Here is a 24404-nt window from a genome sequence, read left to right on the forward strand (position 1 = left end):
CTTGGACATCATCTCATTTTGCCATATTTGAAACCAGCCTCAGTACTGGACTCAGCACTTTGTTTCATCTGGCCCCTACCCTCCTCACTTCTGGCTCATTTTGCCCCAGTCATGCTGCCCTTGTTTCCTTCTGTTAAACATCCTACCTCTGGACATTTCCATTTGCTGTCCCCTTTGCCTAGAATGCTTTTCTCCCAGATTTCTGCATGGCTCAGTTCTTTCTAACATTCACCTTTCTCTTGAAAGATGACTTCAGAGATACACCTGAAATAATTATGCTGCTTCTAAGCTGCACTTTTATTTTATTTTTTAAAAACATTTTTTTTAAAAACCTTTTAAAAAAACATTTTATTTTTTAAAAACCTCTCTGAACCTGAGATGCATTTAACAACTGCTAGCATCTTATGATTGTGATTAACGAAGCAGCAGGCATGACTGCTGCAGTTGTCATTGCTTGTGTGCAAAATCAGATGTTATTCCTGGTGGACCTACTGGCCACCTGCCTCACCTTGACAATTCAGTCAACAGATCTGGGACACCAGATACTGGAACTTGCATATCCAGGAAAGAACACTCAAGTGATAGTTTAAAGATCCAGATCTACTTCAGGATGATTCTTTTCTTTTTTTTTTTTTAAGACTTTATTTTTTAGAGCAGTTTTAAGTTCACAGCAAAACTGAGAGTCAGGTACAGAGATTTCCAGTATACTCCCTGCCTCCACCCATGTACAGCCTCCCCTATTATCAGCATCTCCCACCAGAGTAGTACATTTGCAGGAAGATTCTTTGTCTTTGAAAATGGTGAAGCAGATGCCAACTTTCCTCACCATGAATGAAAAAACCCACTCATTCTCTGGAAGGATTCTCCTATGATAGAAAGCCCACCTCAGGTATAACTATGTAACTTTTTATACAGTGTAAATTCATACATGTATTTTAAACTTCAAATCTGTTTTTATTTATTTATTTTATTTATTTATTTATGGCTGTGCTGGGTCTTCGTTTCTGTGCGAGGGCTTTCTCTAGTTGTGGCAAGTGGGGACCACTCTTCGTCGCGGTGCGCGGGCCTCTCACTATCGCGGCCTCTCTTGTTGCGGAGCACAGGCTCCAGACGCGCAGGCTCAGTAGTTGTGGCTCACGGGCCCAGCCGCTCCGCAGCATGTGGGATGCTCCCAGACCAGGGCTCGAACCCGTGTCCCCTGCATTGGCAGGCAGACTCTCAACCATTGCGCCACCAGGGAAGCCCAGAATCTGTTTTTAAAAATTATGTACCATAGGGACTTACCTGTTGGCACAGTGGTTAAGAATCCGCCTGCCAATGCAGAGGACACGGGTTCGATCCCTGGGCTGGGAAGATCCTACATGCCGCGGAGCAACTAAGCCTGTGCACCACAACTACTGAGCCTGCGCTCTAGAGCCCACAAGTCACAACTACTGAGCCCACGTGCTACAACTACTGAAGCCCGCATGCCTAGAGCCTGTGCTCCGCAACAAGAGAAGCCACCACAATGAGAAGCCCGTGCACTGCAATGAAGAGTAGCCCCTCCTGGCCACAACTAGAGAAAGCCTATGTGCAGCAATGAAGACCCAACCCAGCCAAAAACAAATAAATTTATTTTAAAAAAATTTATGTACCAGAGATATTTACACATATGAATGATATGTATCTTCCTCAAGAAGACTTTATCAAGGATATGACAGCAGAATTGAGATTTTTATCTTCAAATCATTTGCTTTCCAAAGTCTAAGAGGATTTATTGTTCTGTTCATCTGAAACTGAAAAAAAAAAGGTAAAACAATAAATAATAAATCTAAGTGACAGCTGACAGTAAATTGATTCTAGGATCTGAAACTTGTATTCCTCTGAAAATGCATCTTTTGAGGATTCAAACTTTCTCACTGTTGCTGCCAGTTACGCTGTCACTGATCACAGTTACTTCAAATAGCTAACCTTTCTCAAGTGGAGCCAGTAGCTTAGCTTGTAAAGTATATGCTTCCAAAATATGAATTTTACTCTATTTTGCTTATATTAAGCTCAGTAGCTAACCTCTCTGTGTTCATTTAAACAAAATATTTCGGAAGCTCATATGACTTTTACATCTTCATTTTACTGGAGGGTCTAAATTTGCTTCTGAAAAGTTAGCAAAATAGTGCTCAGCAAACCTATCTTCCTTAAAACTCAACATTCAGTTTGGATATTCTGTTTTATGTTTGTGTTGCTTCTAACCTCCCAGGCAGCAATTTTACATCTCACAGTCTTGATGTTGTTTAAAAAAATAATGTTGGAGATGGAGTAGAAAAGATCTCCTAGTTCTTACTCATTCTCCTAGTTTTTGAACCAGTTTTTTTTTTTTAACCCCTGACTCTTTATAGGCATATATCATGTGTACAATACACATGTCTAATATTAATGAAAATAGAAATCTGGATTTCATTCTCATTTTGTCTGTTTGGCTCCCTCTTTGCCTTCTTTCCACTTGCCCTGCCCCTCCCCCGTCGCATCATTATGCTCCATCCGTGCCATCGTTTCCTCACAGTGGGAACACTCCTCTCCTAACAACTTGGCCCCACTCTCTTGGCCACAGAGATACACTCAGGACCAATCAGAATCCCTCTGCAGGCGTTTAGAACCTATCTACTTATCTATCTGTTTATTTATTTGGCCATACCAAGCAGCTTGCGGGATTAGTTCCCCAACCAGGGATTGAACCCAGGCCCCCTGCAGTGGAAGCATGGAGTCCTAACCACTGGACCGCCAAGGAATTCCCAGCATTTAGAATTCAGACTAAGAAATTCTAGACTTATTCTGCTGGGTTTTGGAACAAAGGAGATGGAAACTCAGAAGATGTCAGTGGATATTTCCACCTTGTGAACCAGGATGTAGGCCAAGACAGTGTGTAGTAAGAGAGGAGGAAAAAGTAGAGGCAGAGATTAAAGCTGAATTGAAAGCTGGGGTAGGAAGACTTCTTGGCCTGGTTGCATCCTACCCTCAGGTGATCAGCTCTTCTTCCTTAGGATAAATTAAATTCGTTTGTTTCAGCTAATTTGAGGTGGTTTCTATTACTTTTAAGAAAAATGTTAAACAATATGGTGTTTTCTGCATGAAATTTTGGGGAATTCTCTTTTTAAGTTATTTATTATTTTTTAAATAAATAAATATTTATTTGTTTATTTGGTTGTGCTGGGTCTTAGTTGCGGCAGGCAGGCTGCTTAGTTGTGGCATGCAAACTCTTAGTTGCGGCATGCATCTTACTTTTTAAGTTATTTTTGTTAGTTTTGTAATAGCCAGGAAAGGACTTTGCTCAGAGAACTTTTCTTCCCGTTTTTTTCTACCTCAGATGTACATTTTTAGTATCTTAACTTCCCTTTATTTTTTTTCTTGCTAAAGTCAATATTACATGTTTTTCTGTGAGGGGAGTGCAAGGGTTTGTAGCAGAATCTGAAAAGGCTGGTCAGGGCCACATACCTCTTCTAAGTTAAATTCCGTTCCAGAACAAAACTCCTCAAAGAGGAGAAACATCTGGGAATAAAATCTAAATTTAGCAGGACACAGATAGAAAAGGCCAAAGAAAAAGAACATCCAGATTAATATTGGGGTTGGGGCAGGAGAGAACTGTCAGGAGATTTCAAAATGTAACCTGACATGTTCTTGAATGCTTTGAAAAAACATCACTGCAAGAGAACTCAGAAGTATAAAAGTTAGCTATAAAGTTATCAAAGTTTAGATAGAAAGTTAAGCTTAAAAAGTTATCCAGAACAACATCTTCCTTCTAAAAGCTTAGGAGCTTTCTAAATTACTTTGACATAAAAATTAAGCAACAGAAAAGATGGAAATCAAATTCCATCAAAATTAAGGAAAAAGAGAATAATACTCCTACAGATGATGAAATCATGTCCAAAAGACATTCCCATAAAGCAGAGTAAAAATTATAATCTAATATTTCAAAACAAGCTAGTAGACACAAAGAAAACAACATAACAAATGAAAGAACAAATAAATCAGAATTTATCTGAGGTGACAGAACTCAGAAAATAATTAAAACAAAATTATTAAGAAATGGAAACTAAAATAAAAGCAAAGCTAGAATGAATACAAGATAATGCCTCAATGGAAGATAAAAAGAAGGGAAATTTTATAAACTACAATGGAAGAACAGAGAGATGAAAAGGATTAAAGGAACAATAAGACAGGAAGAGAAGATCATATATATGTATATATCATATGTATATATGTATATATATATATGGAATATCTGCAGAAAACCCTGACAAAGAAAAAAAAATCCCTGAAATCTGTAATATAAGAAACAAATAAAATGTGAATTGAAATGAAATATTGAGAGGGCACTTGGCTTATCTGATAATATTGACCTAGAATGACCATCACTGAGATATAGTCTAGTGAAATTACTGGACTTTAAAGGAAAGGAAATAAAAATCCTTTAGGCACTGAGAGAAAAAGCCCAAGTCACTTAGGGAAGAAAGTAATATTGTCTTTAAACTTTTGAACATCAACACTTTATGCTTGAAGAAAATTTAGTAACATATTTATAATATTCAAAGAAAGAAAATACAAGGCAAGGATTTTATATCTAAACAAGCTGTCATCAACATGTAAGAACTCAGGGAATAGTATTTGTTATGAATCTACTGGAGAAGGGGATTGAACAAGCAAAATACTTAAGAGACAGGACAAAATGACTGAAGATGAGCATATAATTTCTATGTATAACTAAGACTAAATGAGAGATATAAGGAAGAGTCTGTAGTATGTAGTAGCTGAGTGCTCTGGCAGTGTAGGTACAGCACAACTGCAAAAAATTGGGGTGAGAATGGGGAGAGCATATGCAAAAGAATTTGTAACTCTTTCCAATAATCACATTGGTGGTATTGTTATTGGCTCCTACTGACTAAAGATGGAAGAACTTGAGTATGGGGACTTCCCTGGTGGCACAGTGGTTAAGAATCTGCCTGCCAATGCAGGGGACATGGGTTCGAGCCCTGGTCAGGGAAGATCCCACATGCGGTGGAGCAACTAAGCCCATGCGCTGCAACTACTGAGCCCGTGTGCTGCAACTACTGAAGCCCACATACCTAGAGCCTATGCTCCACAACAACAGCAGCCCCCGCTCGCCACAACTAGAGAAAGCCTGCGTGCAGCAATGAAGACCCAATGCAGCCAAAAATAAATAAATAAAAATTAAAGAGGAGGGGACTTCCCTGGTGGCATAGTGGTTAAGAATCCGCCTGCCAATGCAGGGAACACGGGTTCGAGCCCTGGTCCAGGAAGATCCCACATGCCGCAGAGCAAATAAGCCTGTGCGCCACAACTACTGAGCCTGTGCTCTAGAGCCCGTGAGCCACAACCACTGAGCCCATGTGCCACAACTACTGAAGACCGTGCACCTGGAGCCCGTGCTCTGCAACAAGAGAAGCCACTGCAATGAGAAGCCTGCACACTGCAACGAAGAGTGGCCCCCGCTCGCCACAACTACGGAAAGCCCACGTGCAGCAACGAAGACCCAACGCAGCCAAAAATAAATAAAAAAAAAAAAAGAGGAGGAGCTTCAAGATGGTGGAGGATTAAGACTTGGAGATCACCTTCCTCCCCACAAACACATCAGAAATACATCTACATGTGGAACAACTCCTACAGAACTCCTACTGAACACTGGCAGAAGACCTCAGACCTCCCAAAAGGCAAGAAATTCCCCATATACCTGGGTAGGGCAAAAGAAAAAAGAAAAAACAGAGACAAAAGAATAGGGACGGGACCTGCACCAGTGAGAGGGAGCTGTGAAGGAGGAAAGGTTTCCACACACTAGGAAGCCCCTTTGCGGGCGGAGACTGTGGGTGGCGGAGGGGGGAAGCTTCGGAGCCACGGAGGAGAGCGCAGCAACAGGGGTGAGGAGGGCAAAGCGGAGAGATTCCCCCACAGAGGATCGATGCCAACCAGCACTCACCAGCCCTAGAGGCTTGTCTGCTCACCAGCCGGGACGGGTGGGGGCTGGGAGCTGAGGCTCGGGCTTCGGAGGTTGGATCCCAGGGAGAGGACTGGGGTTGGCTGCGTGAACACAGCCTGAAGGGGCTAGTGCACCACAGCTAGCTGGGAGGGAGTCCGGGAAAAAGCCTGGAGCTGCCGAAGAGGCAAGAGACTTTTTCTTGCCTCTTTGTTTCCTGGTGTGCGAGGAGAGGGGATTAAGAGCGCCACTTCAAGGAGCTCCAGAGATGGGCATGAGCCACGGCTATCAGCGCGGACTCAAGAGATGGGCATGAGACGCTAAGGCTGCTGCTGCAGCCACCAAGAAGCCTGTGTGCAAGCACAGGTCACTATCCACACTTCCCCTCCTGGGAGCCTGTGCAGCCCACCACTGCCAGGGTCCTGTGATCCAGGGACAACTTCCCCAGGAGAACACAAGGCATGCCTCAGGCTGGTGCAACGTCATGCTGGGCTCTGCTGCCGCAGGCTCGCCCCCCATCCGTAGCCCTCCCTCCCTCCGGCCTGAGTGAGCCAGAGCCCCCGAATCAACTGCTACTTTAACCCTGTCCTGTCTGAGTGAAGAACAGATGCCCTCTGGAGACGTACATGCAGAGGCGGGGCCAGATCCAAAGCTGAACCCCAGGAGCTGTGTGAACAAAGAAAAGAAAGGGAAATTTCTCCCAGCAGCCTCAGGAGCAGTGGATTAAATCTCCACAATCAACTTGATGTACCCTGCAACTGTGGAATACCTGAATAGACAACGAATCATCTCAAATTGAGGAGGTGCACTTTGGGAGCAACGATATATATATATATATTTCCCTTTTCCGCTTTTTGTGAGTGTGTATGTGTATGCTTCTGTGTGTGATTTTGTCTGTATAACTTTGCTTTTACCATTTGTCCTAGGGTTCTGTCTGTCCTTTTTTTTTTTTTTTTTTCTTTTTTTAGTATAGTTTTTAGCCCTTGTTATCACTGGTGGACTTGTTTTTTGGTTTGGTTTCTCCTTTTTTTTTTTAATTACTTAATAAATTTTTAAAAATAATTATTTTTTATTTCAATAACTTTTAAATTTTATTTTATTTTATCTTCTTCTTTCTTTCTTTCTCTTTTCTTTCTCCCTTTTATTCTGAGCCGTGTGGATGACAGGCTCTTGGTGCTCCAGCCAGGCGTCAGGGCTGTGCCTCTGAGGTGGGAGAGCCAAGTTCAGGACATTGGTCCACAAGAGACCTCCCAGCTGCATGTGATATCAAATGGTGAAAATCTCCCAGAGGTCTCCATCTCAAGGCCAAGACCCACCTCCACTCAACGACGAGCAAGCTACAGTGCTGGACACCCTATGCCAAACAACTAGCAAGACAGGAACACAACCCCACCCATTAACAGGGAGGCTGCCTAAAATCATAATAAGGCCACAGACACCGTAAAACACACCACCAGACATGGACCTGCCCACCAGAAAGACAAGATCCAGCCTCATCCACCAGAACACAGGCACTAGTCCCCTCCACCACGAAGCCTACACAACCCACTGAACCAAGCTTAGCCACTGGGGGCAGACACCAAAAAAAACGGGAACTATTAACCTGCAGCCTGCGAAAAGGAGACCCCAAACACAGTAAGCTAAGCAAAATGAGAAGACAGAGAAACACACAGCAGATGAAGGAGCAAGGTAAAAACCCACCAGACCTAACAAATGAAGAGGAAATAGGCAGTCTACCTGAAAAAGAATTCAGAATAATGATAGTAAAGATGATCCAAAATCTTGGAAATAGAATGGAGAAAATACAAGAAACGTTTAACAAGGACCTAGAAGAACTAAAGAGCAAACAAACAATGATGAACAACACAATAAATGAAATTAAAAATTCTCTAGAAAGGATCAATAGCTGAGGCAGAAGAATGGATAAGTGACCTGGAAGATAAAATAGTGGAAATACCTACTGCAGAGCAGAATAAAGAAAAAAGAATGAAAAGAATTGAGGACAGTCTAAGAGACCTCTGGGACAACATTAAATGCAACAACATTCGAATTATAGGGGTCCCAGAACAAAAAGAGAAAAAGAAAGGGACTGAGAAAATACTTGAAGAGATTATAGTTGAAAACTTCCCTAATATGGGAAAGGAAATAGTTAATCAAGTCCAGGAAGCACAGAAAGTCCCATACAGGATAAATCCAGGGAGAAACACGCCAAGACACATATTAAACAAACTATCAAAAAGTAAATACAAAGAAAAAATATTAAAAGCACCAAGGGAAAAACAACAAATAGCACACAAGGGAATCCCCATAAGGTTAACAGCGATCTTTCAGCAGAAACTCTGCAAGCCAGAAGGGAGTGACAGGACATGTTTAAAGTGATGAAACGGAAAAACCTACAACCAAGATTACTGTACCCAGCAAGGATCTCATTCAGATTTGATGGAGAAATTAAAACCTTTACAGACAAGCAAAAGCTAAGAGAATTCAGCACCGCCAAACCAGCTTTACAACAAATGCTAAAGGAACTTCTCTAGGCAGGAAACACAAGAGGAGGAAAAGACCTACAATAACAAACTCAAAACAATTTACAAAATGGTAATAGGACATACATATCAATAATTACCTTAAATGTAAATGGATTAAATGCTCCAACCAAAAGACATAGACTGGCTGAATGGATACAAAAACAAGACCTGTATATATGCTGTCTACAAGAGATCCACTTCAGACCTAGGGACACATACAGACTGAAAGTGAGGGGATGGAAAAAGATATTCCAGGCAAATGGAAATCAAAAGAAAGCTGGAGTAGCAATTCTCATATCGGACAAAATGGATTTTAAAATAAAGACTATTATAAGAGACAAAGAAGGACACTACATAATGATGAAGGGATCAATCCAAGAAGAAGATATAACAATTGTAAATATTTATGCACCCAACATAGGAGCACCTCAATACATAAGGCAAATGCTAACAGCCATAAAAGGGGAAATCGACAGTAACACAATCATGGTAGGGGATTTTAACACCCCACTTTCCCCAATGGACAGATCATCAAAAATGAAAATAAATAAGGAAATACAAGCTTTAAATGCTACATTAAACAAAATGGACTTAATTGATATTTATAGGACAGTCCATCCAAAAACAACAGAACACACTTTCTTCTCAAGTGCTCATAGAACATTCTCCAGGATAGATCATATCGTGGGTCACAAATCAAGCCTTGGTAAATTTAAGAAAATTGAAATCGTATCAAGTATATTTTCCGACCACAACACTATGAGACTAGATACCAATTACAGGAAAAAAATCTGTAAAAAATGCAAACACATGGAGGCTAAACAATACACTACTTAATAACCAAGAGATCACTGAAGAAATCAAAGAGGAAATCAAAAAATACCTAGAAACAAATGACAATGAAAACACGACCACCCAAAACCTATGGAATGCAGCAAAAGCAGTTCTAAGAGGGAAGTTTATAGCAATACAATCCTACCTTAAGAAACAAGAAACGTCACAAATAAATAACCTAACCGGGCTTCCCTGGTGGTGCAGTGGTTGAGAATCTGCCTGCCAATGCAGGGGACACGGGTTCGAGCCCTGGTCTGGGAAGATCCCACATGCCGCGGAGCGACTGGGCCTGTGAGCCACAATTGCTGAGCCTGCGCGTCTGGAGCCTGTGCTCTGCAACAAGACAGGCCGCGATAGTGGGAGGCCCACACACCGTGATGAAGAGTGGCCCCCACTTGCCGCAACTAGAGAAAGCCCTCGCACAGAAAACGAAGATCCAACACAGCCATAAATAAATAAATAAAATGAACAACCTAACCTTACACCTAAAGCAATTAGAGAAAGAAGAACAAAAAAACCCCAAAGTTAGCAGAAGGAAAGAAATCATAAAGATCAGATCAGAAATAAATGAAAAAGAAATGAAGGAAACGATTAAAAAGATCAATAAAACTAAAGGCTGGTTCTTTGCGAAGATAAACAAAATTGATAAACCATTAGCCAGACTCATCAAGAAAAAAAGGGAGAAGACTCAGATCAATAGAATTAGAAACGAAAAAGGAGAAGTAACAGCTGACACTGCAGAAATACAATGGATCATGAGAGATTACTACAGGCAACTATATGCCAATAAAATGGACAACCTGAAAGAAATGGACAAATTCTTAGAAATGCACAACCTGCCGAGACTGAACCATGAAGAAATAGAAAATATGAACAGACCAATCACAGGCACTGAAATTGAAACTGTGATTAAAAATCTTCCAACAAACAAAAGCCCAGGACCAGATGGCTTCACAGGTGAATTCTATCAAACATTTAGAGAAGAGCTAAAACCTATCCTTCTCAAACTCTTCCAAAATATACCAGAGGGAGGAACAGTCCCAAACTCATTCTACGAGGCCACCATCACCCTGATACTAAAACCAGACAAAGATGTCACAAAGAAAGAAAACTACAGGCCAATATCACTGATGAACATAGATGCAAAAATCCTCAACAAAATACTAGCAAACAGAATCCAACAGCACATTAAAAGGATCATGCACCATGAACAAGTGGTGCTTATCCCAGGAATGCAAGGATTCTTCAATATACGCAAATCAATGTGATACACCATATTAACAAACTGGGGAGAAAAACCGTATGATCATCTCAATACATGCAGAGAAAGCTTTCGACAAAATTCAACACCCATTTATGATAAAAGCCCTGCAGAAAGTAGGCATAGAGGGAACTTACCTCAACATAATAAAGGCCATATATGACAAACCCACAGCCAACATCGTCCTCAATGGTGAAGAACTGAAAGCATTTCCACTAAGATAAGGAAGAAGACAAGGTTGCCCACTCTCACCACTATTATTCAACATAGTTTTGGACGTTTTAGCCACAGCAATCAGAGAAGAAAAAGAAATAAAAGGAATCCAAATCAGAAAAGAAGAAATAAAGCTGTCACTGTTTGCAGATAACATGGTACTATATGTAGAGAATCCTAAAGATGCTACCAGAAAACTACTAGAGCTAATCAATGAATTTGGTAAAGTAGCAGGATACAAAATTAATGCACAGAAATCTCTTGCATTTCTATACACTAATGATGAAAAATCTGAAAGTGAATTTAAGAAAACACTCCCATTTACCCTTGCAACAAAAAGAATAAAATATCTAGGAATAAACCTACCTAAGGAGACAAAAGACCTGTATGCAGAAAATTATAAGACACTGATGAAAGAAATTAAAGATGATACAAACGGATGGAGAGATATACCATGTTCTTGGATTGGAAGAATCAACATTGTGAAAATTACTATACTACCCAAAGCAATCTACAGATTCAATGTAATCCCTATCAAACTACCACTGGCATTTTTCACAGAACTAGAACAAAAAATTTCACAATTTGTATGGAAACACAAAAGACCCCGAATAGCCAAAGCAATCTTGAGAAAGAAAAACGGAGCTGGAGTAATCAGGCTCCCTGACTTCAGACTGTACTACAAAGCTATAGTAATCAAGACAGTATGGTACTGGCACAAAAACAGAAATATAGATCAATGGAACAGGATAGAAAGCCCAGAGATAAACCCACGCACATATGGTCAGCTTATTTTTGATAAAGCAGGCAAGAATATACAGTGGAGAAAAGACAGCCTCTTCAATAAGTGGTGCTGGGAAAATTGGACAGGTACATGTAAAAGTATGAAATTAGAACACTCCCTGACACCATACACAAAAATAAACTCAAAATGGATTAAAGACCTAAGTGTAAGGCCAGACATTATCAAACTCTTAGAGGAAAACATAGGCAGAACACTCTATGACATAAATCACAGCAAGATCCTTTTTGACCCAACTCCTAGAGAAATGGAAATAAAAACACAAATAAACAAATGGGACCTAATGAAACTTAAAAGCTTTTGCACAGCAAAGGAAACCATAAAAAAGACCAAAAGACAACCCTCAGAATGGGAGAAAATATTTGCAAACGAAGCAACTAACAAAGGATTAATCTCCAAAATATACAAGCAGCTCGTGCAGCTCAATATCAAGAAAACAAACAACCCAATCCAAAAATGGGCAGAAGACCTAAATAGACATTTCTCCAAAGAAGATATACAGATTGCCAACAAACACATGAAAGAATGCTCAACATTATTAATCATTAGAGAAATGCAAATCAAAACTACAATGAGATGTCATCTCACACCCGTCAGAATGGCCATCGTCAAAAAATCTACAAACAATAAATGCTGGAGAGGGTGTGGAGAAAAGGGAACCCTCTCGCACTGTTGGTGGGAATGTAAATTGATACAGCCACTATGGAGAACAGTATGGAGGTTCCTTAAAAAACTAAAAATAGAACTACCATATGATGCAGCAATCCCACTACTGGGCATATACCCTGAGAAAACCATAATTCAAAAGAGTCCTGTACCACAATGTTCATTGCAGCACTATTTACAATAGCCAGGACGTAGAAGCAACGTAAGTGTCCATCAGCAGAGGAATGGGGCTTCCCTGGTGGCGCAGTGGTTGAGAGTCTGCCTGCCAGTGCACGGGACACAGGTTCGAGCCCTGGTCTGGGAAGATCCCACATGCCGCGGAGCAACTGGACCCGTGAGCCACAACTACTGAGTCTGCGCGTCTGGAGCCTGTGCTCCGCAACAAGAGAGGCCGCGACAGTGAGAGGCCCGGGCACCGTGATGAAGAGTGGCCCCCACTTGCCGCAACTAGAGAAAGGCCTCGCACAGAAACGAAGACCCAACACAGCCAAAAATAATAAATAAATAAATAAATAAATAAATAAATATTTAAAAAAAACAAAGAACAAAAACCAGATGAATGGATAAAGAAGATGTGGCACATATATACAATGGAATATTACTCAGCTAAAAAAATAAACGAAATTGAGTTATTTGTAGTGAGGTGGATGTACCTAGAGTCTGTCATACAGAGTGAAGTAAGTCAGAAAGAGAAACACAAATACCATATGCAAACAGATATATATGGAATCTAAAACAAATAAAAAATGTTCATGAAGAATGTAGGGGCAAAATGGGAATAAAGACGCAGACCTACTAGAGAATGGACTTGAGGATATGGGGACGGGGAAGGGTAAGCTGGCACAAAGTGAGAGAGTGGCATGGACATATATACACTACCAAATGTAAAATAGATAGCTAGTGGGAAGCAGCCGCGTAGTACAGGGAGATCAGCTCGGTGCTTTGTGACCACCTAGAGGGGTGGGATAGGGAAGGTGGGAGGGAGGCAGATGCAAGAGGGAAGAGATATGGGGATATATGTATATGTATAACTGATTCACTTTGTTATAAAGCAGAAACTAACACACCATTGTAAAGCAATTATACTCCAATAAAGATGTTAAAAAATTTTTTAAAAAACATTTTGAGTTTCAGTGAAAATAATAGCTTCAGTGGATCGAAACACATCAAATATATTTAAAACCATGATTTCATCCTATTGCAAAAAAGTGGTCATCACTGGAGGATGCTAAGGAAATAACTTTTTTTTTTTTTTTTTTTTGGCCGTACTTCTCAGCTTGCAGGATCTTAGTTCCCCAACAAGGGATTGAACCCGAGCCCTAGCAGTGAAAGCGCCAAGTCCTAGCTACTTGACTACCAGGGAATTCCCTCTCTTTATTTTGAAAACTGGTAAATAAAAGAAAACAATCAAGCATTTATCCTGCCTTTCCTATATAAACTGTAACACTAGGTAACCAAATAGTAGATGATGTGAGGTTGGTCTTTATGGAAGTGGTCAATCAAATAAACTAAAGAAGAAAGAATTGAATTTGAATATCAGCATTTTTTGACAGTCTCTAATGAATTATTGACTCTAAGCATTGAACCCCAATGGCTGTTATTTTCAGAAAAAGACAGGTAAACAGATATTTTGTGCCTGGAAGAACACACCACTACCTATAAAATAATATTCCTCCCCCCCTTAATAGTAATAATCAAACGTGAATGTAACTCAGCCTGGAGATACAGGAAGTGCTTTTTGTTGCAGCCTGCAATCCAAGTCCTGACCACTCTGTTTTGGAGCTTGAAAAAGCCAACTGCTTCTATGTCCCACACTAGAGCTGTTTTAAATATTTGGTGACTGTAAAGCAGTAGCCTTACTGAAGTCTGTGCCTCAACCCTTTTCCAGTAACATCTCCCCAGAATCTTCATCTAGAAAATAGAAACAAACTTATTAGCAAAGCTCAAAGTAAGAGTGCTATCTTCCAAATGGTCTGAAGCTACCTATGGATGAGAGGGATGCAGAATGGAGAGGCCAGTAAGTAACTGATAAGCATGTACATTAAAATTATGCCTGGATAAATTTTTGGCTGTGGTTTTCACAGTACACCAGAAGTCTACTAAGTTTTGGAGTAATCACAAGCCAAAAAATTTTAAAGCAACAGCTTATGAACTTCAATCCTTAAAATAATCACAGCCCCAAATCTGCACTCAGCATTGTCAGCTCCAAAAGTTGTACATTCCCAGGAAAGGCTTCCTCCCAAATCATAACTTGAATGAAATCTTGGAAGAAAACATGCCAGGAAAATCCTCTTGGTATAACTTATGGAATTTTTTTCATTGAGATAGTTGATCTATCTTAAGTTTATTTTGGGAAAAGGAATGAGATTGTCTCAACTCCATCTATTGAACAATTCTTTCCTCCACTAATTTTTGAAATACAACTTTTATAATATTTTCATATTAATGTTGTCATATGATATCATATCAAATTCAATATATGTGGGTCTATTTCTGGATTCCATTCTGTTTCATTGATCTACTTATTTATGTAGTACTACCAAATTTTAAAAATGGTACTATGATGATGCTATAATATAGCATGAAATATAAGGAACTACTAAAAACCTAAGCCTCTGGAATGTCAGAAATCAGGAAGCTTCAAGGAATAGTTCTTCTTTCTAGAATTCTGCCATTAAAGTAACTCAGCTCTAAAATTCAGGTTCTGGGTGACTTGTAGTCCAAAATTTCTAATTCCTTGGAAAATCTGATTGGCTTAGCTTAGGTTGAGTATTAGTCCCCAAATCAATTATCTATTCTTGGGGGGGGCAGAAATCCATGTATTACAGACATGACTGCTGGGTGTTCAACCCTGTATATCAGTGGAAGTTTGCAAAGAAACAAAGTGTTGTGAGCTGAACACTACTCTAGAAACTGTCTACTCCATTATGCCCACCTGCCCATCTCATACATCTGAAGCTTTCCTATCTCTGCATGATACATCTCTCCCACACACAATTGCAGCCACCACTTTCCAATAAGAGATGATGCAAACTCCTGTCCCTGTATTGATCTAGAGGCAATGTCATAGGGTCATACAGCTGCAAGTCAAGGATTTCCTAGAGCATGCTCAATCCTCCAGTTCTGTCAAAATACCCTTACATATTCTATTGGGTTGGCCAAAAAGTTCGTTCAGTTTTTTTCTGTTAAGATGGCTCTAGTAGCGCTTAGTTGTCTTTAACTTCATTTGAAACAATTTTGTTAGGTTGTATTGTGACAGCTGTCATATTAGCATGCATTTTTTAAAAAAGTTATCAAAACTGGTGAATGTTGAATATGGAATAAAAAAAAGCAACATTTTTGGCATGTTACGCTTTATTATTTCAAGAAAGGTAAAATGCAACTGAAACGCAAAAAAAGATTTGTGCAGTGCACGGAGAAAGTGCTGTGACTGATCAGAGGTGTCAGAAGTGGTTTGTGAAATTTCGTGCTGGAGATTTCTTGCTGAACAATGCTCCACGGTCAGGTAGACCAGTTGAAGTAGATAGTAATCAAATCAAGACATTAATTGAGAACAATCAATGTTATACCACATGGGAGATAACCAGCATACTCAAAATATCCAAAGCAAGCGTTGAAAATCATTTGCACCAGCTTGGTTATGTTCATTGCTTTGATGTTTGGGTTCCACATAAGTTCAGTGAAAAAAACCTTCTTGACAGTATCTCCTCATGCGATTCTCTACTTAAACCTCACGAGAATGTTCCATTTTAAAACAAATTGTGATGGGCAATGAAAAGTGGATACTGTACAATAATGTGGAATGGAAGAGATCATGGGGCAAGCGAAATGAACCACCACCAACCACACTAAAGGCTGGTCTTCATCCAAAGAAGGTGATGTTGTGTATATGGTAGGATTGGAAGGGAGTCCTCTATTATGAGCTCCTTCCGGAAAACCAAACAATTAAGTCCAACAAATACTGCTCCCAATTAGACCAACTGAAAGCAGCACTCAATGAAAAGTGTCCAGAATTAATCAACAGAAAACGCATAGTCTTCTATCGGGCTAACGCAAGACTGCATGTTTCTTTGATGACCAGGCAAAAACTGTTACAGCTTGGCTGGGAAGTTCTGATTCATCCACCGTATTCACCAGACATTGCAGCTTCGGATTTCCATTTATTTTGGTCTTTACAAAATTCTCTTAATGGAAAAAATGTCAATTCCCTGGAAGACTATAAAAGGCTCCTGGACCAGTTCTTTGCTCAAAAAGATAAAAAGTTTTGGGAAGATGGAATTATGAAGCTGCCTGAAAAATGGCAGAAGATAGTGGAACAAAACAGTGAATACGTTGTTCAATAAAGTTCTTGGTGAAAATGAAAGATGTGTCTTTTATTTTTACTTACAAACTGAAGAAACTTTTTGGCTAACCCAATACAACACATCAATTAGCTGGAAAATTTAATCATCACTAACACATCCTAAATTACAGTGGTTTTTCAAACTGGGGTACAAGTAAATTTAGAGGTACATAAAAACGTTCCAAGAGGTACTCCGGCATTGAAAGTTTTGAGGGAATCAATGTTCAGACTCTCAGCTTCTTTCCTACAACTGATCTGTCTGAAATGTGTTTTTTTTTTTTTAACTTTGGGTTTATTTATTTATTTATTTATTTATTTATTTATTTATGGCTGTGTTGGGTCTTTGTTTCTGTGCGAGGGCTTTCTCTAGTTGCAGCAAGTGACCCTCTGTGCTTCTTGTACCTGGATATCTGTTTTTTTATTTAGGTTTGGGAAGTTTTCATACATAATTTCTTTAAATATATTTTCAATCCTCCTCTCTCTTCTCTTTCTGGAATCCCTATTATACATAGGTTGGCATATGTTTTATATTATCACATAGATCTCATATGTTGCTTTCATTTTTTAAAATTTGTCTTTCTGTCTGCTGTTCTGACTGGGTGATTTCCATTATTCTATCTTCCATATCATTTATTCATTCTTCTTTGTCAGTTAGTCTGCTATTCTTTGATTCTAGATACATTTTTATATCAGCAATTGAATTGTCTGTTTTTGATTGGTTCAGTTTTATAGTTTCTAGTTCCTTGTTATAGTGATCTGCATTTCTATCAGTAATCTTTCATAATTCAGTTGGCACATTTATTACCACTTTTTTGAACTTGGGATTTAGTAGATCGGTGAGCTCTGTTTCATTATTTGTTCTTTCAGGGGATTCCTCTTGTTCTTTTAATTTGGAGCTGTTTCTCTGCCTTTTCATTTTACTTAACTTCTTCTGTCTTTATGAGTTTAGGAGGAACAGTTATTTACTGTGCTCATTAAGGGGTGTTTTTATGAGGGAGCGTCCCTGTGTAGGCCGTGTGTATCCAGTGTTTTTGGTATGAGGGCTGATTTTGGTATGGATGCCAGCCATGTCTTTCCTCAGGGTGTGCTGGCTGTTATCACCTTGATAGGGGATGTGGTTGGTGTTGTGGTGTCCAGAGCCTGCACTGGATATTTTGTGGGGCCTCCTCTCTGCTCCATAGCTGATGCCACCCTGTCAGGGTGGGGTGTGCTCCCCAGTTGTTGGATTAGAAACCCTGAGGGTCAGGTTTGATCAGACTCCATTGCCTTTGAGTGCATGCCCTGCCACAAAGGAGGTGATTGTTGAAGCAAGTGAGGCCCGTGCGATCATGGAGGACCTATGCACCACCTGTGTAAGTGTCCTCAGTTCCACTCAGAAGCAGCCCAAGGTTGCATCCATTTCTCTGTTGTGTTTGTCCCAGATCTAGTGCAAGGTTGTGGTGTGGAGGAGGCTGGGGTTGCAGATCAGGTTATTGTGGCTGCAGGAACTGAGGTGGCTGCACTGCTGCCTGAGACCTGGGCTGCCTCTGTGGCGGTCTCCTCCCAGGACCCGTCTGCCTCAGAGCTAGCACTAAGCTGTAGTGTGGAGTGGGCAGAGCTGGGGCCCTCTCACTGGGCGGTGAAACATTACTCCTAAGTGTGCTGACAGCAGCCATCACCGCCACACCCACACCACACCCCAAGCCCTCCAGGCTGTCCCTGTGTAGCTAGATGAGTCCTCTCCCAGGGCCTGTCTGCCCAAGATTCAGCACTTAGCCACTGAGCACACTTGTGATGCCACCTCATGCATGTGTTGACAATGGCTTCTGAGGCTCCATCTGGATTACACCCTAGGCACCCCACTCTGTCTCTCTGTAGCTAGTCATTTCCCAGGGCTCAGTTGTCCCAGATCTCACACCAGGCTGTGGTGTAGAGTGAGCAGGATTGGGGTGTTCCCCTCTTCAGATTGGGAAATGTGGCAGGGCAGCAGCTGCCAGTGTACGGCTCTCTCTACCCTGAATATTGGCAAGCCAGCATGTGCACACTCCTCCCAAGTAGAGTTTAGGCTTCTCCAGTCCTTCTGTCTGTCTCAGCAGATTTCCCAGCAGGTAAGAGGGCTTGCCTCCTCCACACAGGACTCCAAGACTGGGACACCCAGATTGTGGCTCGACCTGCCCACTCCCCAGGGCGAGGGTCTGTCCGTGTGAACTTTCTCTTCCTTACAGATCCCTCCCAGGGCACAGGTCCTGACCCAATACCTTTTTTTCTGTTCTAATTCCTTTATAAGTCAAGTGGTTTCTAATTCTTTGCTAGCAATAAAATTGAAGGAGAACCTAATTGTGTTGTAAGGTATTAGATTCTTAAAAATATTTTTGATGTTAGATACCATATGGTTTTCTTCTTTTTTTTAAAAATTTATTTTATGGTTTTTACAAAACAACTCAGAAGGAATTCAAAGAACCAAATGATACCATTAGACTGAAACTCCTTTTATTCCCAACTACTTATTTGTATGAATAAGATTTATCAGAAATAAAATCTATAAAAATTTAAAAATTGGAATATAATTAATTATTCACCCATAAATCCATGTTATATATTTTAAAAAGCTCCATTTAATTCAGAAAGTGACAAATGTCTAATAAGTTTTTTATTTTTATATTTATTTTCTGTGATCAAAATATTTTTATATGTAAATTGTATTGGTCATTTGTGTTTACAGAATAATTGTATGATTGATCCAATCTAGAAGACATTTAAAAAAAATCTTAGAGTCTTAAATTCACAGAAAATCTAAAAACAGTAATTTAATATATATGCATATTTTTGCTACACAGAGTATGAGAGAATGGTCACTAAAAGACACTCAAGCATAGAAATATAATAAATTAGGGTGAAATTTTGTGAAGGAAGTAGAATGCAAATATGAGTTTAAGGAGAAAAAATGATGTAAAACTTTTGACTGTTAAAAAAGAGCTTGTTCTTCTAATTTTAAATGAATGCTGGTCATTTTTATATTGCTATATTGTTAAGTTTCTATTGAATTTATTTGAAAGAATGGTGTATTTTATTTTAAAATGTCAATATTTATAATATACTCCACATTATAACCACTTAAACTTATGCTGAAAAACTGTAGCTAACTTAAAATCATGCAACAAAGTTTTTAAAAAAATTCTTCTGAGGAATTACTGGCAAAGAAATTTGCAGACTATTGCTGTAAACAACAACAGGGAAAAAGGAAGAGTAAAGAGGTGAAAGATTTTTGTTCAAATTATGCTATATCTTAAAAAGAACAGGAAGAAGGGGTGATGATTCAAGCTTCTTGCAATACAGTCACATACCAGGCAGAAATCTGAAGTCTGAAGAAGGGAACATGAAAACTACTACCTTCCCTTTAGAGGCACAACCTAGAAGTTGAATCCATCACTTTATTTAACTTCTATAAACCTTAGTTCATAGTCACAGACAGCTGCAAGGGAGGCTGGAAAATGCAAATCTTATTCTGATGGCCAGGTACCCAATTAAGAAAATACAGTAGAGGTTTTGTTCTCATTTTTACAACTGGTCATGCAGCTTTAGTTTGGCATTAATGATTTCCCTTCTCCTTTATTCATTCCATTTTTCTGCTTTTAAGGCCAAAGTCCATGATAAGAACAGGTGGAGCATTATACCACTGCTTCACATTTTTTTGCCATTAAAAAAATTCCTGTTTGGAGGCAACATTGACTAGGAAAGCATGGTGGTGTATAGGATATTCAATAAATATACAGATATTAGTGCTGGCAGAAGAATGATGGGTAGGGGAAGCCAAGTAAATGCAGAATTAAGCATCTATTCTTATGGTCTACATGATGAAAGGGGTCAAATAAAATCAGCCTGGCAACAGGTAGCTAGTTGTCAGGACTCTAGAGGTATTTTGGTGCTAGGGTTTGCTACCATACTGGAAAATTAAGTACTCAACAGTGGCAGTGTGGGCCTTTAGGAGGGAAAATCCCTTAACAGTGGCAGAGTGGGCCTTTGGGAGGGAAAATCCCTTAACAGTGGCAGGGTGGGCCTTTGGGAGGGAAAATCCCTTAACAGTGGCAGGGTGGGCCTTTGGGAGGGAAAATCCCTTATTGAGTCCGTGTGTATGCCATCTCTGCAAGTGACTGTTGGTACTTTGTTCATTAGATAATTAGAGACACACCCAGCAGGTTGAGGAAGAAGGATGACTAACATCCATGGGAACAGTTCTCCTGTGTGTATGGTTATTTAAAGCCTCCTCCCTCCCTCCATCGTAGGCTTGTGTGATGAGTTAAATGGGATATGTATTAGTCAGAGAATCTGTTTTCTTTGTAGTAAGATCCAACTTAACGGTGGCTTAAAGTAAGATAGAAGCACACGTAACTCTCCCATAATAGTTTAAACATAAGCAGTCTGGGGTTGATACGGTATTGAGGATCCAGGTTCATTCTATCTTGTTGCTCTGTCATCTGTAGAATATTGCTTACATGCATATGGTGGGAAAGACTCATCGCTGCGTTCACACAGGCAGAAATCTGAAGTCTGAAGAAGGGAGAGTGAAAGATAACTCCCTTCCCTTTAGAGGCAAGACCCAAAAGTTGAGCCCATCACTTCCTTCTACTTCCTATGCACTAAATCTTAGTTCATAGCTGTAGATAGCTGGAAGACGGGCTGGACAATTCAGTTCCTCCATTATTTCAAGGGCTTACTCATCACATGTGGCTCACAGCTGCTCTATTGGACAGCACAGACAGAAAATCTTCATCCCTTGTAGGAAGTGACATTGAGCAGAGCTGCTTTGGATCAAACTACCCGTTTATAGGAAGTATGAAATCTAGAAGGATAAATTAAATGATGCCATGAGGAAACAACCAGCCAAGTCATTCTATGGGACAAATGACTTACTTTTTTCAAAAACTAAATGATATTTTTAAAAGGCTTTAGGATACATAACAATTAACTGTGATGAGTAATTTTGAATCCCAATTTGAACAAACTAAGTATAAAGAGACAATTTTTAGATAGGAAAATATGAATGTAGACTGTATATTAGATGTTATTAAGGAATTATTGCTAATTTTAGAGATACAAGAATGTCATAGTGGTTATGTAAAAAATAAAATCTTTTTCAGTTACAAAGCCATACTAAAATGTCTGGAATTTGCTTTAAAATATTTAAGCAAATGGGACTTCCCTGCGGTCCAGTGGTTAAGACTCTGTGCTTCCACTGCAGGGGGCGTGGGTTCGATCCTTGGTCGGGGAACTAAGATCCCACATGCCGTGTGGCCAAAAAAAAAAGCAAAAAGCAAACAAAAGAACAGAGAAGGATAGGTAAAATGAGATTGGCAAAACTATAATAATTGCTGAAGTTATGTGAAAGGTACAAGAGGATTCATTATAATATTCATGATGAAAATTAGAAAAAGAAATAAAGGTGGCAGCTCCCAATAAGCCCAAGCTGATTGCTACACAGGAACAAAGCCTCAAGTTACCAAATCTATACATTTTTCAAAAGAAGAAAAAATTTCAGATTTAGAAAAAGTAAAACCTCTTAATTTCATAAAACAAAAACGATGTGGTCAAACAAAACACATCTGTGGACTGGAATTTGTCCTTGGGCCATCTGTTTCTGGTCTAGGAAAAGCCTGTTTTGTTAATGAGGTGTTTTCCCCCAAACTTAGAGTATGCTCAAGCTTTCAAATAACTTCTGGAAACCAGTGGTAATGGCTCAGTGCCTGGGGACACAGAGATGAGTGAGACATTGCTACCACCCAGAAGGAGCTCTGAGTCTCATGAGGGGATGGGCATGTGGGCAGAGGCACAGAGCACAGCATAATGGCGCACGCGGGGAAGATCAGGCAGGAATGTGGTGTTAGCCCGGCCATGGGCTGAACTGTGTCCCCACACCCACAGTTCATATGTCGAAGTCCTAACCCCAGTACCTCAGAATGTGACTGTACTTGGAGACAGGGACTTTAAAGAGGTAATTAGGTTGAAATGAGGTCATTAGGGTGGGCTCTAATCCAGTATGACTGGTGTCCTTATCAGAAGAGGAGATTAGGACACAGACATGCACAGAGAGATGCCCATGTAAAGACACAGTGAGAATATGGCCATCTGCAATCAAGAAGAGAGGCTTTCAGAAGAAACCAAACCTGCCAACACCTTGATCTTGGGCTTTTAGTCTCCAGAATTGTGAAAAAATAAATTTTTGTTGCTTAAGCCACCCAGTCTGTGGTATTTTGTTATGGCATCCCTTCCAAACTAATACACATGGGAAGCCTTAATTTTGCCTAGGGAAGTCTGTGAAGAAGTCTTTGAAGTCTTTCATAAAGAAAGTGCTACCCATGTATTTGCAGTAAAAGTCCTGATTTCCATGTGTCATTTGAGGAAATTCTTAGGTTCAAGTGTCTGCGTCTCTCTAAGAAAGGTCATCTCTTCCATAACTTTAATTGCTTTCTTTTTGTTTATGACTTTAAAATTTGTCCCTTAATCCTCTTTTTTTCCTCTACACGTGACCATTCTACTGGTCACTAGACATGTTCGCCTAGATCCCCCAAAAATTCTAAATGGGGAATTCCCTCCTCTTCTACCCACTCTCCAAACACTCCTTCTCTTGTCTTCTCACTTACTAGTCATCATTTGTAGAATAGAGAAATCCGGGACTCAGCCTACACTTTTCTCTCTCCTTTACCTCCACGTCTAATCTGTCACTAGTTCTACCTCACCTCACCTCCTAATGATCCTGAAAGAGGAGGGAAGGGGCCAGGGCACAACCTTTGAAAGAATGACATAGCCCGAGGACATGACTTAAACTGATTAGAACCAAATGGGTCCAAGATGGCGGACAAGTCGACTTCCACTAGACCTTGAGCCTCAGTATATGCTCACATCAGCAAGCTAAATGACACACCCACAGGTGCCATGACAGTTCCAAGGCCGACCATAAGGATTAAAAAGTGGGCGGTGGCCTAATTCCTGGAAATCCCTGACCCTTCCCGAAATAGCTGGAATACTCCTCCCACTCATTAACCTATGAAATTACCCACCCCTATAAAAACTGACAACCCCAAACCCTGGTGCCCTTCTCACCTTCTGAGATGGCCCACACTCTGTCTGTGGAGTGTGTTTCTCTTTAAATAAATCCACTTCTGACCTATCACTTTGTCTCTCACTGAATTCTTTCCGCGATGAGTGAGACATCAAGTGGCATGCAAACACAATCACTATAAATATTTTTATTATATATATTTCCTTCCAGTGTTTTTTCTATGAGTAGATTTTCATTACATAGTCAAAATCATACTATGTATGTAGCTTTTTTCTTTTTTATTTATTATTATATCAAAGAACTTTGTCTCTATACATATAATTCAAATAAGTGTATATTATTCCATTAATATTCCATTGCATAATATCTCAGAGTTTACCTAATTCATCTTTTGATACTGTATTATATTCCTTAAAGAAGAAAAAGTCAAAAATATGTCTATCATGAAATGTACATAAAAAGAACAAAATAATTTTAGTTACTTCTTAACCTATCCAGATCCTTTCACTGAACTACATCTTGGTTTATAATGAATCAAGTTGAAATATTGGTCCAAAGACCTAATAAGCTCTAAAAGTGAAGTGTCACATGCTTCAGCAATGTAGAACTTGTCATATGACTGGTTTGACAAGGTCAGATCAAATGGGCAGGGGAGAGTTAGCTGATAAATGTGGGCAGTGTCTATTCCCAGCTCACACCACCCTGGACTGTTCCGCTAATTCTTCGACTCAGCAACTTAGTGGACTGGATACCAGCTCTGCTTTGC

The 24404-nt window shown here is 39.9% G+C and overlaps 1 protein-coding gene across 2 annotated transcripts in view; it reads left to right on the plus strand.

Moving 5' to 3' along the window:
* NMD3 (NMD3 ribosome export adaptor) overlaps positions 1–24404 on the plus strand; it is a 130497-nt gene that overhangs the window by 26475 nt on the left and 79618 nt on the right. The window contains exon 2 of one of the 2 annotated variants that reach the window (XM_057545250.1): positions 7111–13201. The exons of the other annotated variant lie outside the window; for it this stretch is intronic. Within the exon in view, the coding sequence (XP_057401233.1) occupies positions 10948–12444 (1497 nt within the window). The 5' untranslated portion in view covers positions 7111–10947 and the 3' untranslated portion in view covers positions 12445–13201. Of the gene's footprint in view, positions 1–7110; positions 13202–24404 lie in introns of those variants that run through there. 2 annotated transcript variants of the gene reach the window in all.

Source organism: Balaenoptera acutorostrata, chromosome 4, assembly GCF_949987535.1.
Source record: "Balaenoptera acutorostrata chromosome 4, mBalAcu1.1, whole genome shotgun sequence".
In the NCBI taxonomy this organism is placed as follows: Eukaryota; Metazoa; Chordata; class Mammalia; order Artiodactyla; family Balaenopteridae; genus Balaenoptera; species Balaenoptera acutorostrata.